At 40.9% G+C, this 16,427-nt stretch overlaps 1 protein-coding gene across 4 annotated transcripts in view; it reads right to left on the reverse strand.

The window, feature by feature from the left end:
* Window positions 1-16,427, reverse strand: part of slc4a11 (solute carrier family 4 member 11) — a 146,262-nt gene that overhangs the window by 107,734 nt on the left and 22,101 nt on the right. For 2 of the 4 annotated variants that reach the window (XM_028565931.1, XM_028565929.1), the window contains exon 1: window positions 14,328-14,404. The exons of the other annotated variants lie outside the window; for them this stretch is intronic. Coding sequence is in view for 1 of the 2 variants with exons in the window: in XM_028565929.1 (XP_028421730.1) it covers window positions 14,328-14,364 (37 nt within the window). In the remaining variant the exon portion in view is untranslated. Of the gene's footprint in view, window positions 1-14,327; window positions 14,405-16,427 lie in introns of those variants that run through there. 4 annotated transcript variants of the gene reach the window in all.

Genomic DNA, 16,427 nt, shown 5'->3' on the forward strand with positions numbered 1-16,427 from the left:
ACGCCACATTCAACAGCTGTATGAAAAACCTCACATAACATAACCTCTGAGGGGGAAGGAGAAAATGTGTATCGTACAACACAATGCAACTTGTTTCTGCAGTTCAGAACGCATTTTATTTAAATAGCATGGGTCATACATACAACGCGTGTGACTGTGTGTCAGTGAGATTGTAATAAAGTGTGTGTGGTGACCCTATGTCTAGTTAAGTCTGCATTATACCTGCAATACATATTGCCACAGTCTATTTACCACGTTGACATTTTTGGCACACTTAGGCACATGGAAAAGGACAATTACAATCAAGGTTTGGGAATTCATTGACAGGGGAATCTTCAGAATAAGAACTGTGTCTGTGTGTGGTGGTGGTGGTGGTGTTGGGGGGGTAGGGGGGTGGGGGGGTGTAGATTTGGAGAGTAGAAATGGAGAGGCAGAAGCAGCAGAGCGCCATGTCTACCACTCTGTCGTGTTCTGTTTGTTGGTTTTAAATTAAATTCACCGCAAAGGAGAAAGCACCCAGCACAGTACAAATTGTTCTGTGCTGGTAGCGCTGTGCAGCCTTGGTAGACCATACAAGAGCAATATTAAATAGGAACTGAAACACATACCTCGCTTGTGCACAGTACTGCTTCCTGTGCTGTAACCTGTGCAGTAAGCTTTAATTTGCAGTGAATGGGTGTGTACATGCTACAGGGTAGCGGTAAACTATAGCCTAATTACAGTACACAACGACAAACCAGAGCAGCCTGTCATGACCAAAGATGGGAGAGGACCACCAACACTGTTTTATTTTTATTTTTTCTAAACATGTGCATTTACGTGTGCTTATGTAAGCTACATCATCTTAATTCTTATGTGTGTGCAAATGCTGTGTAAGAGATTAGTTCCATGTCTGTGTGCATTTATTCCTGCTTTTGTGTCTCAGCGAACGATCCTCTTCTTTAAATCTAGAGACAATGGCAGCCGACAATCTGCTTTATTTCTGGGTTAAAAGCATTGATCGTATTTCGAATGAGCTTACAACATGACCTCTCTGTGAAGTCAAATTGAAATGGATCAAATCCACACTAAAAGGCCGCTGACATCAGTTTCTCATCTTGGACTTTCCCCCGCTGAAAACCGCTTAAATACTCAAATTCAAACTTGTAATCTGCTGCTAAAAACAAAGCAACCTAGAAAAAAAAAACAGTGCTACACATCCACTTATGTGAATTAAAAAAAAAGAATTTCCCAGTTATTTTCAAAGACAGTTATAAACCAGTGTTAAAAATAACTGCACTGGTGTTGCTGGATTCAGTCTAACTTGATTTACAATGACTGGTTGTGCTTCTAGGATGCAGCATCTTAGTATTTAAACCCAATGTTTGTTTGTTTTTTCGTTAAAAAAAGAATACGAGAGTTTTGCTTCCATACTCCCAATAATAGATGCTTTTTATACATCTGCATCTGGAGCATAAAGCAGTGAAGACATGTGGAATTAAAAGGTTTGCAAAAGTAACATGTTAACTACCATGTTGGAACTACAGGGCTGTTTTTGTACATGGGGCTAATAGGGATAGGCTGCTTAAATGGCGTGTACATTCCACATTAGTTTGTAATTACCAAACCCGCTACGGTTTAGTTTGGGCTCCTCAGTAGTATTTGAGTTTGTGATTGATTTTGATGTTGAAGGGAACACAGCAGAGCTTGCTTTAATACATGAACATCTCTCTACTTAAGGAAGGCCTCGGGCATTGGTTCTACATTTGGAAATATATCCGTTTAGGGCGTAAATTTGTCTTGTCCTTGAATAGGAATTATTCTTGGTCTTAACCTGCCTTTAGAACTATTCATTCAATTATAATAAGATGAACACATAACAGTCAAAAATTGCTCTTTCTAGTAATACTAATTTGAAATGGTAATAAAAAACACAAAATAACTTATTAGAAAGTTATTCAGTCAGCTGCTGCTGCTCATAATCATGCTTATTTGCCTAATAATGAATTTAAATTTTTTTTCTATTAAAAAAGAGGATCCAGGAATTCATCAGTGTTTAATTTATAAATGTTTTAAAAAATAAATTATTATACAAAAAAGCACCAATTAAATACATTTTTCTTTCACGCTCTCTATTGGCCTACTTAAAGCATTTTCGGAGCTGTCGTTTTAGGACTGTTTAATATATGTTCTGTGGTGTACTTATTGAAATGAAAATTAATTAAACTTCTGGATAAGTGGTGACCTAAAATTCAATACACTTTTTTTTTTAAAGACTATGGCTAACAAATATTTTCAGTATCAGTTAATCTGCACATTATTTTCAATTACTTGATTTATCTTTAAAATTAAAATGAATTAAAATAGTAAAAAGTAGATGGACCCACAGCGCAGGGTGACATCTTCAAATGACTTGTTTTGTCCGGGAACTGGGACAAAAAGCGTGGTATAGTATATTAAAGTATAAAATCATCACATTTAAGAAACTGGATCTACCTAAAGTTTGGCTTTAAATTATTTAAATTATCAAATTATCAAAAAAGTTGCCGATATATTTTGTTGATTTAGTTCATTAATCTCTGCAGCTGAAATACAGACCATGATCTCGATTTATGCCTCAATGCAATCTCATTATTAGGGGACAATGATTCTGCAGTGTTTGCATCAGCGGGGAGATCAAATGCATCAAACCATGCACTCTTAATTTCTCCCTAAACTGCATCAACAAATGACAATTGTGCGTCCCCCATCCACACAGTCCACGCCAACACCAGGGGGCGGGTTTGCGGCGCTAATGGCATTCATTGTGAGCTTAAAAATTAACAATTCTGATTGATCGGTATCATTAATGGTGCACAGATTGGTGCACCCCATCCCCCCCATCATATGCCAATTTGGTAGACCTCACCCAACCCTAGTGTGCGTTACTTCATGTCACAAACTGCGTACAGGAAGAGGGGGGCAGCACATCTCAACATTCAAAATGTAGATGCTAAACAAGTAAAGGGTGTGTTTGGAGCAAATGACAGTTTGGTAGTAATGTAGAGAGGTAAGACCACCATTTTCGGACAAGGAAAATAAAAATTCTCATCTAGGACATGTAGACAAGCAAGTATAATTATGCAGCAGTGCACCTCCATCTACTAAAGGGTAGGAAAACAGGGAGCATGGGTACGCTATGTACAATGAGCCACCAAAACTGCTCCAAAATACAGCTGCATTACTGAGGAAATTGGGAGGAGGAACTGCGTCTCGGGAAAATGCAGCTCTACCAATGCAGAACTGCAACTGTTTGCTTGCATGAAGAAAGAGCCCAACATGTTTTTGATATTTTCTTGCCATCCTGATTCTCTTCAAACTCTATACAAACATTTAAGACGACTTAAATGTGGTTGTCCAATATTGACTACAGTACATTAATCAAACTATTATGGGTGAAAATATTATGGATGAAATCCTCATCATTTATACCACCATTAGTAACAACAGTAGTTGGTAGTAGGTTTGGGTACCGAACTCGCTACTTTTTAGGGTACCGACCGAATTATGTCAGTACTACAGAGTACCGTTCGCGTTAAATCAATCGGTGCCAGAGTTCGGTACATAAGTTTGAGCTTCGGTGTCCTCTTCTCCGTTCTCTTCTCTGTCGTTTCCTTTGTCGTTTCCTTTGCATGTTTGACAAAGAGAGGGACTCCGCACCGACACACGGGCAGAACTGCGATGCAGACGGAGCGAGACTACGTCACCTCTGCAGCTCGTTCCAGTCACCATGAGTCCTGGCAATGCCGATAAAGCGGTCGCAAGTGTTGTTACACTTTTCAAAACTCCACGCAGACACTGTTCACTGCAATAGAATGTATTACAGGGAGCCGAAAGCGGTCGCTGTGCGGCTACACTTCCTCTAAGACAGCGTTTTCTGTGCCCTGGTGACAGACTGACAGGCTGGACTTGTAGGGCAAAGCAAAGCCAACTTTATTTCTAGAGCACATTTTTTGGCAACAAGGCAATTCAAAGTGCTTTACATAAACGTAAAAGAGCAATTCAAAACAATTATTTGGAGATCACATGACCGACGAATCACATGGCTGCTCGAGGCTAAAGCTCCTCGCCCCATCTCCGCATTTTCATTGAAAACCAGGTCTATTCGTTTTTATTCAACGTCAATCGTTTCATTTGTCACCACGGTAACTTAGTAGAATGCCAGCAGGAGTGAAAAAGCAGGCCTCACTGCCGTTTAACAGAGCACAGATCTCTGCCAACTCTGCTAACATGGCGACGGCTAGTGGGGATTCTGATGCTAACACGGACCTACGCGTGGAGCAGGCTATGACCAGGGTCCTGGAAAAAGCAACAAAGTGGGCTTCAATCAGGGGTCCGCATTGCAGTAAAGGAAGCGTTAGCAGAAATTGACACCTCGCTACAACACAGAGCTTGAGAGGCAGGGAACTACAGTCAGAGACCTAGTACAGCGACTAGACGAGGCGCAAAGAGACAACAGACAGATGAGAAACACGGTGAAAGCCTGCATTGAAGACCAGAGGAAATTTGAGTTGAAGTTGGCTGAACTGGAAGACAGATCGAGAAGAAACAATGTGCGCATCATTGGACTGAAAGAGGGCAGCGAAAAAGATGACCCAGTTGGGTTTTTGCAAAACCAGTTGCCAAAATGGATCCCCTCCTTACGGAACAGGGCTACCATTGAAACGGACATGGCACACAGAATCTACGGCAAGGTTACAACAACACGCACGCCGATTCTCAGATGTCTGAGATACCAGGGCCGTCAGGCAATTATCCAGGGAGTGAGACAGGCGCAGCAGGAAGGCCTGATTTGCGATTCCAACGCAACGCTCTGCTTTAAGCCTGACTACAGCGCTTTAAGCCTGACAACAGCGCCAGGAATTTATAGGAGTGCAGCACAAGCTGCATGCTAAAGGCATCCCAAACTTTCTTATTATGGAGGAGGGGGATGTGGCGCCTGCGCGGGGCGCTGCGCGACCAGTATGGGAGCTGCCATCGGTCCCGAAGGGCAGCGTGGGGGCCTTTTTTTCCGGTGCGGTGAGCCAGAGTGGGCGGACCTGACGACTGTGGATTTGCGTATTTGGAACACTGTGCAAGTTTGACTCGAGGACACTGCATGCAAGTTTGGCAACCTGACTTTAAAGGAACGTTTGAGGAGGCTGAAAACATGATGGACATGGACTGCTCACTTTACATAGCCTACTCCAGAAACTGGTAGCTGGTTGGAACGTGGTGGGTGAGTTTGGGAGTCAAGCTGGGGAGAAAAATTTTATTAGACTGAATGAACTTATAATCTATATTTACTACTCTTGCATGGTTTGTTTCCCACACAGCCTATTTCAGAGAGTAGTAGCTGGTCGAAACTATGTAATGTAAATGTATGAGCTTGGGAGCAGAGTTATAAGGAGCACTGGATTAGACTGCATTTTATAATCTATGTCTACTACTCCTACATGGCTGATTTGTTTTTCATATATACATTTCAGAACTTAATAGATTGATGCGGCCACGTATCCTACAGAGAGGGAAGGGGGGTCTGCGTTCTCGGAGGGCTAGGGGATTTATTTTATTTCTTGTGTTTTCACCACACTGTGCTTAGATCAGCTCACCCCTTGCTACAAATTTATCAGTGAATTCCGATAGGGTACTCGAGACATATGTGTTAATTTTGAAGATGGCTGAACTTTCAATCCTTTCAGTTAAAATCAGGGGACTGAATGGGCCAATCAAACGAGCTAAATTCCTGAACTATTTAAGAAGGAAGAAAATAGATGTAATGCTTATTCAAGAATCACATTTACGTAAAAGAGATGTAAATTGTCTACAAAATAAATATTTCAAAGTTGTTGCTTCATCTAGTGACGACACCAAAACCAAGGGCTCCATTGTGCTGCTGTCACAGAAATGCGAACTCACCATAGACAAATGTCTATGGTGGGCAGGATATTGTATATGTACTACGATAAGGAGTAGGAAAATCATCTTTGTTTTGGTATACGCACAGGCTACATATGATGAAAGCTTTTTCCCGCATCCAACCAATGAATTGTGTTCTCTCAATGAATATTCACTATCTATAGGGTGAGACATGAATGCGGTACCAGATTTAAATCAGGATAGATCAGGGGTCAACTACACGAAAGCCCAAAAACACATATCGGACATGTTTAAAGCAGTTGTGGAATTCCACCATCTTACAGCTATATGGAGGATGCAAAATCCTACTAGCAAGGATTACACCTTCTTTTCCACACGTCACCTCACCCACTCCTGCACTGATTATTTTTTGTGCTCCAGTGAACGTAAGGCAATATTCCACATGATAGCAATAGAACCAGCAATCCTGTCTGATCACATTGCACTGATAACCACATTCCATTGTGATAGGTTAGGAGAAAGATCTAGAAGGTGGCCATTTAATAATTCCCTTCTCCAAAACACATTTATACAGAATTTAGAGCCAAACTGGCGGAGTTCATATCAATCAATACTGACTCAGTTTCGGACCCAGCGTACATCTGGCAAGCCACTAAAGGATTTATTAGAGATTTCACATCTTCCTTTGTGGCAAATTTGAAGAAAAAGAAAGAGGCAAGGATTGCGGAGTTGGAAGAACGATGTAAATCTTTAGAGCAGTCTCTAAAGACATGCTTTTCTAAATCTACACACTCTTTTAGTCACAAATCAAGCAGAGCTAAATGATTTGCTAAAAAGGAGAGCTGAATTCATAATGCACAGAATGAGGTAAAATTACTATTTTAAATGGTTGTAAACCAAGCAAATAGCATGCCCTGAAATTAAAAAAAAGCGAGTCCAGAGCTGCTATTGGCAGCATCCGCACGGACCGAGGTATCTCAACGAATCCTAAAAATATCACTGCCACTTTTCAATCCTTTTATTCAAAGTTGTAGGTATACTCCTGCAATCCAGATCTGACACAGTGCCAAAAGTTCCTGAAAGAGCTAAAACCTGCCTCTTCTCGACCCAGAGGAGGCAGAAGAACTGGGTCAACCTATTACCTTAGAGGAACTGAAATCAGCGTTAAAAACAGCTAAGAAAGGGAAAACACAGGGGTTGGATCGAATTCCATCAGAACTTTTAGTACAGTACTTTAACCTATCATTTTACAAACTTTAACCTTGGCCATAGAGAGGGGCACCTTTCATCAACAAACCAACACTGCACTAATTTCTGTCATACACATAAAGGGCAAAGATCCTACGGAGTGCTCGAACTACAGGCCCATCAGCCTCATTGGGACTGATATGAAGCTTTATTCCAAAGTCTTGGCACTACGCCACACTAGTCCATCCCGACCAATCAGGGTTTATACCAAAGTGTCAAGCTGCAGACAATATACACAGATTACTCCATGTAATAGAAGAAGCCAAAAACCTTCCAACAATGGCAGCAGTTTTAACACTGGATGCGGAAAAGGCTTTAAACTGCCTAGAGTGGAACTACTTGTGGCAAGTAATGGAGAGGCTTGGTTTGGGAGCCATTTTCATTGACATGGTACGTACTTTATATGCTAATCCCACAGCCATAGTCTCAACCAATGGGCTGCATTCACAGCCATTGCCCATTGCACAGGGCTCGAGACAGGGATGCCCACTCTCTCCCATGCTATTTGCGATGTCTCTTGAACCGTTAGCCCAGGCCATAAGGCAAAATAAAATATGTAATGTCCAGATTAAATCCAATAACAACTCAATATCGTTATTTGCAGATGATATTTTGCTGTATATATCTGACCTTGAGGACTCTGTTTGGCTATTTGGCTCAATCTCCGGCTATAAAATCAATTGCAATAAATCTAATCTTCTGTTGAACAACAGACAGGTGACCGCTATTAGTGATACAATACCACAACCCAAAGCAAAATTACATATTTGGGCATCACCATTCACGCATCGCTACAGCGAGTTGTCCAGGACAACTATGAAACTATACTAAGTAGTGTTCAAAGGGAACTGGCCAATTGGTCTGCTCTGCTGCAGACCAATAACAACTTGCTGTTGTTAAAATGAACATAGTTCCTCGTGTGAATTTCTTAAGTACATTGATCCCCTTACCCCCACCAATACATTTCTGGAAGAAACTTGATACCGTAATTCGGCAGTATATTTGGAACAATAAACAACCTAGGCTAAAATTCTCTACCCTGCAATGTACCACAAACATGGGAGGCCTGGACCTCCCCAACCTTAAAGTGTACCACAGAGCCTTTCAGCTACAGGCCCTCAGAGTGTGGATGGACCCCTCATCTACAGTCCAATGGAGAGAAATAGAGCAAAACCTCACTGGAAGTCTAAGACCGCAAGACCTTTCCTTTACAGGTGTGTGTCCAAAAAAGTGTATGCTAGCCTATGGCCCTGTTATCACCAACACATTGACCAACTTTAAACAGGTGGAGGAGGAACTACGCTACACCAATAAGTGGCATTTCAACACCCCAATTTGGCACAACATACACCTAATGTCTGGTAACAAACCTTTTGTTTATAATCAGTGGAGTGACAGAAGTATTTGTACTCTAGACCAGTTATTCAATGATGATGGTATGTTAAGTTTGGAAGAACTGAGAACTAGCTTTGAGGTCCCTTCTTGAGGACATCCTTCTTCCTTTATCTTCGCTTAAGATCAGCCCAAAAATGTTATGGAGTACCATGGGGGAACAGTCTTGAGATGCACCCAATCATTAAATGGCTTGTTGATTCTCTTGTGAGAGGACAAGATGTATGCTAAACTGATGCAAGTATCCGTAGAAGAACTCCCAATACTAAAGAAATGGGAGCAAGAGCTGAGCCCGGAGGGGAATGTAATTAATTGTTTTGGGACAACATTTCCCACTGTTCCAAGCACCCAAATCACCAGCAGATCCGCTTCAACATATTGGACTCTTCAGAAGAGATACGTCTCTGAAGGCATTTGTACTCCCTATTGCACGTTCTGTCAACCTGAACAAACTGGAACTTTCCTACACATGGTCTGGGAGTGTGAACAGGTGCATGAGTTCTGGAATAAAACATCAATAATATCTGATGTGATAGGATGTTGAATTCCTACTGATCAGATTGTTTTGTTACTTAATGAGGACTCTAAATTACACCTACTTGGGAGACCAAAGAAACTTTGGCTAGCCGGATCAACAGCGACCAAGAAAATAATAGCTCGGCGCTGCCCCCCCCCCACACACCCTTTGTATAAAACAGTGGTTGGCTAGAGGAGAAGGACTAGGCAAGGTGGGATTTCTGTTTTTGTTTATTGCTTTGTTTTTGTTTTCCTCGAGACCGCAGAGGGTGGGGGGTGGGAGAAGGTTGTTGTTCTTGTTCAATTGTGTTTGTCTGTTCTGTATATTTAAAAAAAATAAATAAATAAATAAATAAATCGCCCTGCTTCCTAGCATTGTATGCCAGTGGGCTTGCCACTAGCAGTTACCAGTTTCTTTTCACGGACCACTGACAAGCAAAGACAACTAGGCTATACCCTCCTACCACCGCGATGGCTGCACCTGATTGTACCAAAGCTTAACGTCTGCTCCTGGACTTCAAAACAGACTGTAATGACTCGTTCGTAAAAAGTTATCTTATTTTACAAAAATAGTTTACCGAAATGTGTTTCTGAAAACATTTCATGCAAGATATAGGCTATGCAGTTGCTGAATCGGTCTTCATTTCAGATCGACAATGGTCAGTTTAAAAGATTTTTGTGAGTTTTTGGGGGCGGCGAGTCGAGCTGCCCGCTCCTCATTTGCATAAAGTAGCCTGGATTCAACTTTATGCAAATGAGGAGCGGGCGACTCGACGCCCTGCTTCTCCAAAGTCCCCGCGATACTACAAGAATGTATTGCACGGCTGTTCACATAGGCAATGAAGGTGAAGCGTGGAAATGACGCTCGACAGTGGACACGTACTGTAAGGGATACAATCCACACACAAACCAGACACTCTTCAGATGGGGGGGGGGGGATTCAGAAACTCACTATACAGTAAATAATCATCAGTACTTACTCATGCCACACAGTATCCGTCTGTATACTGACAGTCATTTATCACCTTGAACCATTGCTCTACACTTTTGCTACACTTGGTGAACAAATCTTTTCTTTTGTTGGTGTTGGTGGGTGTGTGTGTGTGTGTGTTTTATGGGTTCAAATATTCAGATAGAACAGTATGTAAATGTGCGCGTGGGAGAAGGAGAATGGAAACAAAAAAATTAATGTGAAGTCTTTTTCATTCTGTGTTTCTTGAACTGTGCATGAGTATCTATGTTGACACATCTACATAATTGTTTTGTGTGTGTGTGCGTGCGCATGTGTTAGAGTGTGTGTAAATCAACAAATTATGTAGATAAAATGAATTGTGTATATAATTACTGACAGTGTGTACGGACAATATCTATGACACAGTCGGTGTGAGTGTGTATTTCTGTGTGTGCAAATAGGCGTGTGCGTCAAAAAATGCTTATGTGTGAATACATGTTTTTCTGATATTTGTGTGTGTGTGTGTGTGTGTGTGTGTGTGTGTGTGTGTGTGTGTGTTACTGTATAATAATTTGTATGTATGTGTCGATGTGAGTTTCTCCTCTGCCCAGATGGCTGTACTCAGAGGCTGGAGCCTCTGAGATCTGTTGCCAGTGGTGAATACTGATCACTGTCACATCTACAGCACGCACACTCACACAAGCATGCGCATGCACACAGGCTCACGTCATCCATCTTCACTCACACACACCTCCACTTCCACATGGTCAAACTACTAATTCACGCCAGTATGTGTCCTCCATGCTGAGATTCTGTGGCTCTGCAGGTCAAGGCTGCAACACCGATTACCAGGCTGCCTGTCACACCTGAAGACTGACACCCTGCTGCCACCACTCCGGGAGATTTCAGTTTTATGTCGTGATTATGATATTTAATCAGTGTTTGTAAAAGATGGCAGAAATGTGGATTTGGCTTGAGTGGCTAAATTTACAGTTACTATGTTTTTTGCAGAGCTGGATCTTTCTACTTTGCAGCAAGAACGGACTCTTGAAAGCACTCACTGCAAAGCAATTTGAACTAGTAGATGGACAGAATATTGATGGGCAACCAGTTGGATAAATTGTTAATTGTTTAAGTCATACTTTAAGCAAAAATGCCAAACATACCACCATACTTCTCAAATGTCAATATTTTTCTTAAGTGATAGTAAACTTAACACAAATGTGTTTGGGGTTTGGGAGTTTCGTTAGACAAAACTAGAAATTTGAAGAAGTCACCTTGAGCTTTAGGGACATAGTGATGGGAACTTTTCACAACTATCTGACATTTTGACTAAACAATTAATTGATTAATTGAGGAAAATCATTGGCTGATTAATAAATAATGAAAATAATTGTTACAGTTCTAAAATAATTTGGCATTTGAAAAACAAACATGGTTTCTCTTCTGAAATGCTGAATACTTTTAGTTTTGACTGCGAGATATGGTTTAAAAAATGATTGTGTTAATAACAAGAACATCTGAGATCTATCTATCTATCTATCTATCTATCTATCCACACACACACTATATACACTACTGGTCAAAAGTTTTCGAACACCCCAATTTTTTTATTGAAATTTTAGCAGTTCAAGTCAAATGAATAGCTTGAAATGGTACAAAGGTAAGTGGTGAACTGCCTGAGGTTAAAAAAAAAAAAGAAAAAGAAAAAAAAAAAAAAAAAAAAAAAAAAGTAGAACGCTGTTCTGCAGCAATGGAGGTTGATCAAGCTTTGAAAGTTGGTGCTACCAATTCCCACAGGTGTTCCAACTTATCTGGATTACTTAAACCCCCTCGGTTTGTATAAAAGTATTGTTGGAACACGCTGTGGTACCATACCCTCATATATAAAGTAAATGGAGAAAAACAAAATCAAGAAAGAGTTGAAGTTCTGTGTAACTAGTTTGGTCTAATGTAAGCCTAACGGTGGCATTGCTGCATTCAGCAAAATTTGAGCGCGCATATATATATATATATATATATATATATATATATATATATATATATATATATATATATATATATATATATATATATATATATATATTTTAGTTGGATGTTGGATGTGAAAAGAAGAAAATGGTTCTTCCATAACATTGCACTTTAGATGTGTGTGAATTTCCCACACCAGGAGTAATTTATATTGTTCCATTTTATAGTGATCGATTATCGTTCAAAAAAAATTCTATGAAAATGTAAAATTTTTCATTAAAGAAAAGATAGAAAAAAATATTTTTGTGTGCTGTAAAGTGGTTAGAAAATATGAAATCTGAATCGGCTAAAATCGGTATCGGCAGTTCAAACTCAATGAAAAATCGGAATCGACCTAGAAAGTTGAAATCGGTGCATCGGTGTGGCCATTCCTATTTAGAATTCCCCCCCCCCAGTTTTTCCCCAGATTAAGTAATGAATCAAGAACAACAGTCCAAGGGAAAGCATTATCGGAAACACTTTATCCTCAGCAACATAAATGTCGCAGTCAAAACATTCTGTAAACACTGTTCCACACTGCATTGTTACAAGCTGCATTTGCTCCATTGTGAGAGCAAGCAAACAAAATCAGAAAGGTAAATCAAGCTACACGTCGTCAGTATAAAAATCAGAGGCTCACTGCAGTATGACTACAATGTGTAATCCCATGGTGAAGCTCTGTGGTAATTTACAGCTCCATAAAGTGAATCCCATATCTCCTGACCTCCTCCCACAGCGACAGCTGCTCCTTTACCTGTCAGCAGGTTGCCACCGCTAATGACACCATGTGGAGATTTACTTGCAATATGCTACAATAAGGGCTTGCCAATGTTCATAGATGACACACCAACATTTGGTGTAATCTGTATGGGTTAACACTGTGATGGACAACACGTTCCTGTTACGCATGCTGAAAGGTGCTGCGCACAACAACTCGCTCTGCTTTTATTTGAAAATCCAGATGGTAGTACAGTGAGTTTGGGAAGCGAGAAATCTAATCTGGCCAAGTAATTGTTGAGTCACTGGTGGTGATCAATAACTCCATCAAATTCCTGCAGATATATTTTGGTTCTACTGGGCAGTAAGTCATTAAAATGCCTACTTAAAGCCAAGGTGACATTACAGACATTGACAACAATTGTAATTAGGTGGATAAGACATCGGATACAATCAGACATTTCGACTCTTTTCAAACCTCAACCTCTCCTGTAATTGGTAACAAACCTTTTGAATACCTTCCTGTTCTGCTGCAAGGATCAAACCTGCCCTCTCCGCCTCTAATCAGCACTAAGCAAATTAATGCAAATTACTCCTCAGAGGACGAGCCACAGCAGTGTCCATAACGCCCGACACGCACTCTGAGATGTAGTTAGTGTGCACAGTGCATGACGCGCACACACACACACACACACACACACACACACACACACACACACACACACAGCGTCCCACTTCCTAGACAAAATGAAAGTGGGGAAGCAGCCGCATCACACCTCCAAATGGGCTCTGGTCTCTCTGAGGACTTTCAGTGAGGGGAGAACACGCTGCTCTCCTGTGGCTGTCACCAACACTAATCTGACACACACACACACACACACACACACACACACACACACACACACACACACACACACACACACACACTCTTTCTCATGCACAGAAATACATGCACTCAAACAATACACAGATATATATATATGTGCACATTCACACACACTGCTTCTTGTGCTGTGTCCATCCCTCTCTGTCTAGCGAGCGCACTTGCACAAGCCCCGTCAGCGCAGCACAAGAAAAGTGCATTATGAGCTCTGCATTCCAGCTGTCTCTGCTCGGCAGGTATACTGCCTTTCTCTTGGTGGGTTTGCAATACAGTAATTTCTAAAAAGGTTCAGTTCCTGAACTGAAAAAATGCGACGCAGGAACCTGTTGTGTCGCATACCAGACATAAACAAGAAGAAGAAAAGAAAAAAAACGGCAAACGCGTACGCATACAAAAAATGCAAAAAAAACAACTGTATTTCTGTAAGAACAACGGGGCTTCTTCAACCCAACCTCCCCCGATAATAAAATAAAAAACGGGAGTTCTGTAACAAACAGAACATTGCCACATTCCTAAGTACACAGAAAGAAAAAACACCAAAAAAGTCGGTACAGTAGAACACATGCACACTCAAACATCTGCCGTCCCTCAGAGTGGAAGTGGAGGTGGGCTGCACTTTGTTTTGCACAGGGGGTTCTCAGGTTTCACTAGGTAGGGAAACCCAAGGTTCTCCCAGCAAACGCTGTGTCGTGCACAGCTGAGGAGAAGCCCTCAGAGCTTTGATCCACTTACCCGAAGGCACAAAATGTAGAACTTTGTTGGTCTCCATGGCTGAGCAAGTGGTGGGGAATGCACACTTCCTCTCTCCAACAGCCAACCCCCCAAGTCAACCCATCATGGTTGTGTTATCCTGTGCTGATGAGTGTGAGATCACCTCTGCTCCCTTAGCTCTGCTCTGTTTCTGACTGCCTCTCAGACACATGCAGTGACTCAGCCCCACTCTGCCTGCCTACTCACACGCTCACCGCTGGGTCCTAGTGCCTTCTGATTTCACCCAACCCCTTCACTTCCCCGCTCACCAGTCAGCAGCCTATGGCAGGCCAGCATGCAGCGAGGCAAACCTCACATCAAGACACACCTCCCCAACACACTTCTCTTCACGCAGCAAACCTCCAGCATGCATCATGTCATCTTGTCATTGTCAGCCACACCATCGCACCTGGTCAACATTGCTCGGTCCTATAGCTCAGACTGGCTACACTAGTTTCCCCATTGAGTTGAGCTTGTATATTGTATCATATGGTAATTTATTTAAGATAAATCTAAACCAGTTCAGGCCCGAGCCCAATTCAAGCTTGAACTCTCTTTCTCTCTCTCTATGTGAAAGATGTATCAATAATTACTTAGAATAGCGGCACTTTAAGGAGGACCAGTTGTTAGAACAAATGAATCTTTGTTTCATGTCATACCCCCTTTCTCTCTTTTGTCTGCATCTATATGGTCAACCATAAAATAAAATGCCATACAACTTATCTTAAGTAGTTGCAGCCCTGACAAAAACTGACTTATGCTTGGCCATGACGTGAAAAGATTTGTGTTGACACCTCAGCATTAAGTTGCCAAATGCAGTCTTGCATGGTGACAGGTAACACCAACTCTGTCCAAAAAGAAAAAAAGCTGTCCCAACAACAAGCTACTGCTGAGAGCACATGATTTTGGATTTTAAATCCTGGTTAATTAAGGCTGGCACTTAAGAACATAGTCCTACATTCAAATGCACAGAAAAAAGCCAACCCCTCTCGTGGAATTTAACTATTAATTAGTGTTTAGGCCATTAGTTTTGAAAGGTCATAACCCTGGAGAACAGGTTCTCCTGGGCTCCCCAGAATGACTCCCAGGCCAAACAAGTCTTCTGATCATATATGTTGTGTCCAAAGAGGCAATGTCACCAACTTTTACATCAGTTTAGCTTGTGGACATTGAGGCTTATTAATGACAAGCCTTAAAATGGAAGCATCATTTGGAAATGTAATGTTGGAATTGTTGTGGAGGTAATCCACTTCCTCTTAATTTCCTTTTAATTGTACTCACACTTATTCTCCAAAGAATAACTGCTAGTATTTGTGCCAGTATTTACTGCTGCTGTAATGAATACTAATTGTATTTTCATTATAAATACTACGTCTACAGTAACAGCCACTGAAACTAACAAATAGTTAGCTTTTTCACCTCAATCTTAGCAGTTTGACTGTTGCTGCTGCTGCTTCTTCTATCAATCCTCATTTGCAATATGTTAAAGGTTTTAGATACGCATCATATGTTCTTCAATAAAAAACACCTGTTACTGTAGGAGATTGGAACTGCCGCTTTCAGTTTTTACAAGGCAATTGCTGCTGTAGGCTTTTTGTTAATATAATAATGGGTTTGGGTTTTGTTTCAAGAAAACAGCATGTACAGTAATGCGGCATTATAAATCTGGTAAGCTACACAGAATTATCATGCATAAACTTAAATTTGGAGGGAGGGGGCATTGGTTAAATAACAGGCAGAGAGGGAGCAAGAACAGACATTTTTAATTGACAGATTCCTTTCACACATACATACACACAATATATATATATATATATATATATATATATATATATATATATATATATATATATATATATATATATATTTTTTTTTTTTTTTTTTTTTTTTTAATTACTAAAATCCAATATTACCAAAATTAAACACCATATACACTTGTGTTGCAAAAGTGCCCAGATCACGTGACCGACGATCGCAATGGTTGCCCAGGACTAAAGCTCCTCACCGACCTCCGTATTTTCATTGACAATCATTTTATTTGTTAACACAGTGACTCAGTGGAATGCCAGCAGGAGCAAAAAA

This window comes from Perca flavescens, chromosome 20 (genome assembly GCF_004354835.1).
Source record: "Perca flavescens isolate YP-PL-M2 chromosome 20, PFLA_1.0, whole genome shotgun sequence".
Classification (NCBI taxonomy): Eukaryota; Metazoa; Chordata; class Actinopteri; order Perciformes; family Percidae; genus Perca; species Perca flavescens.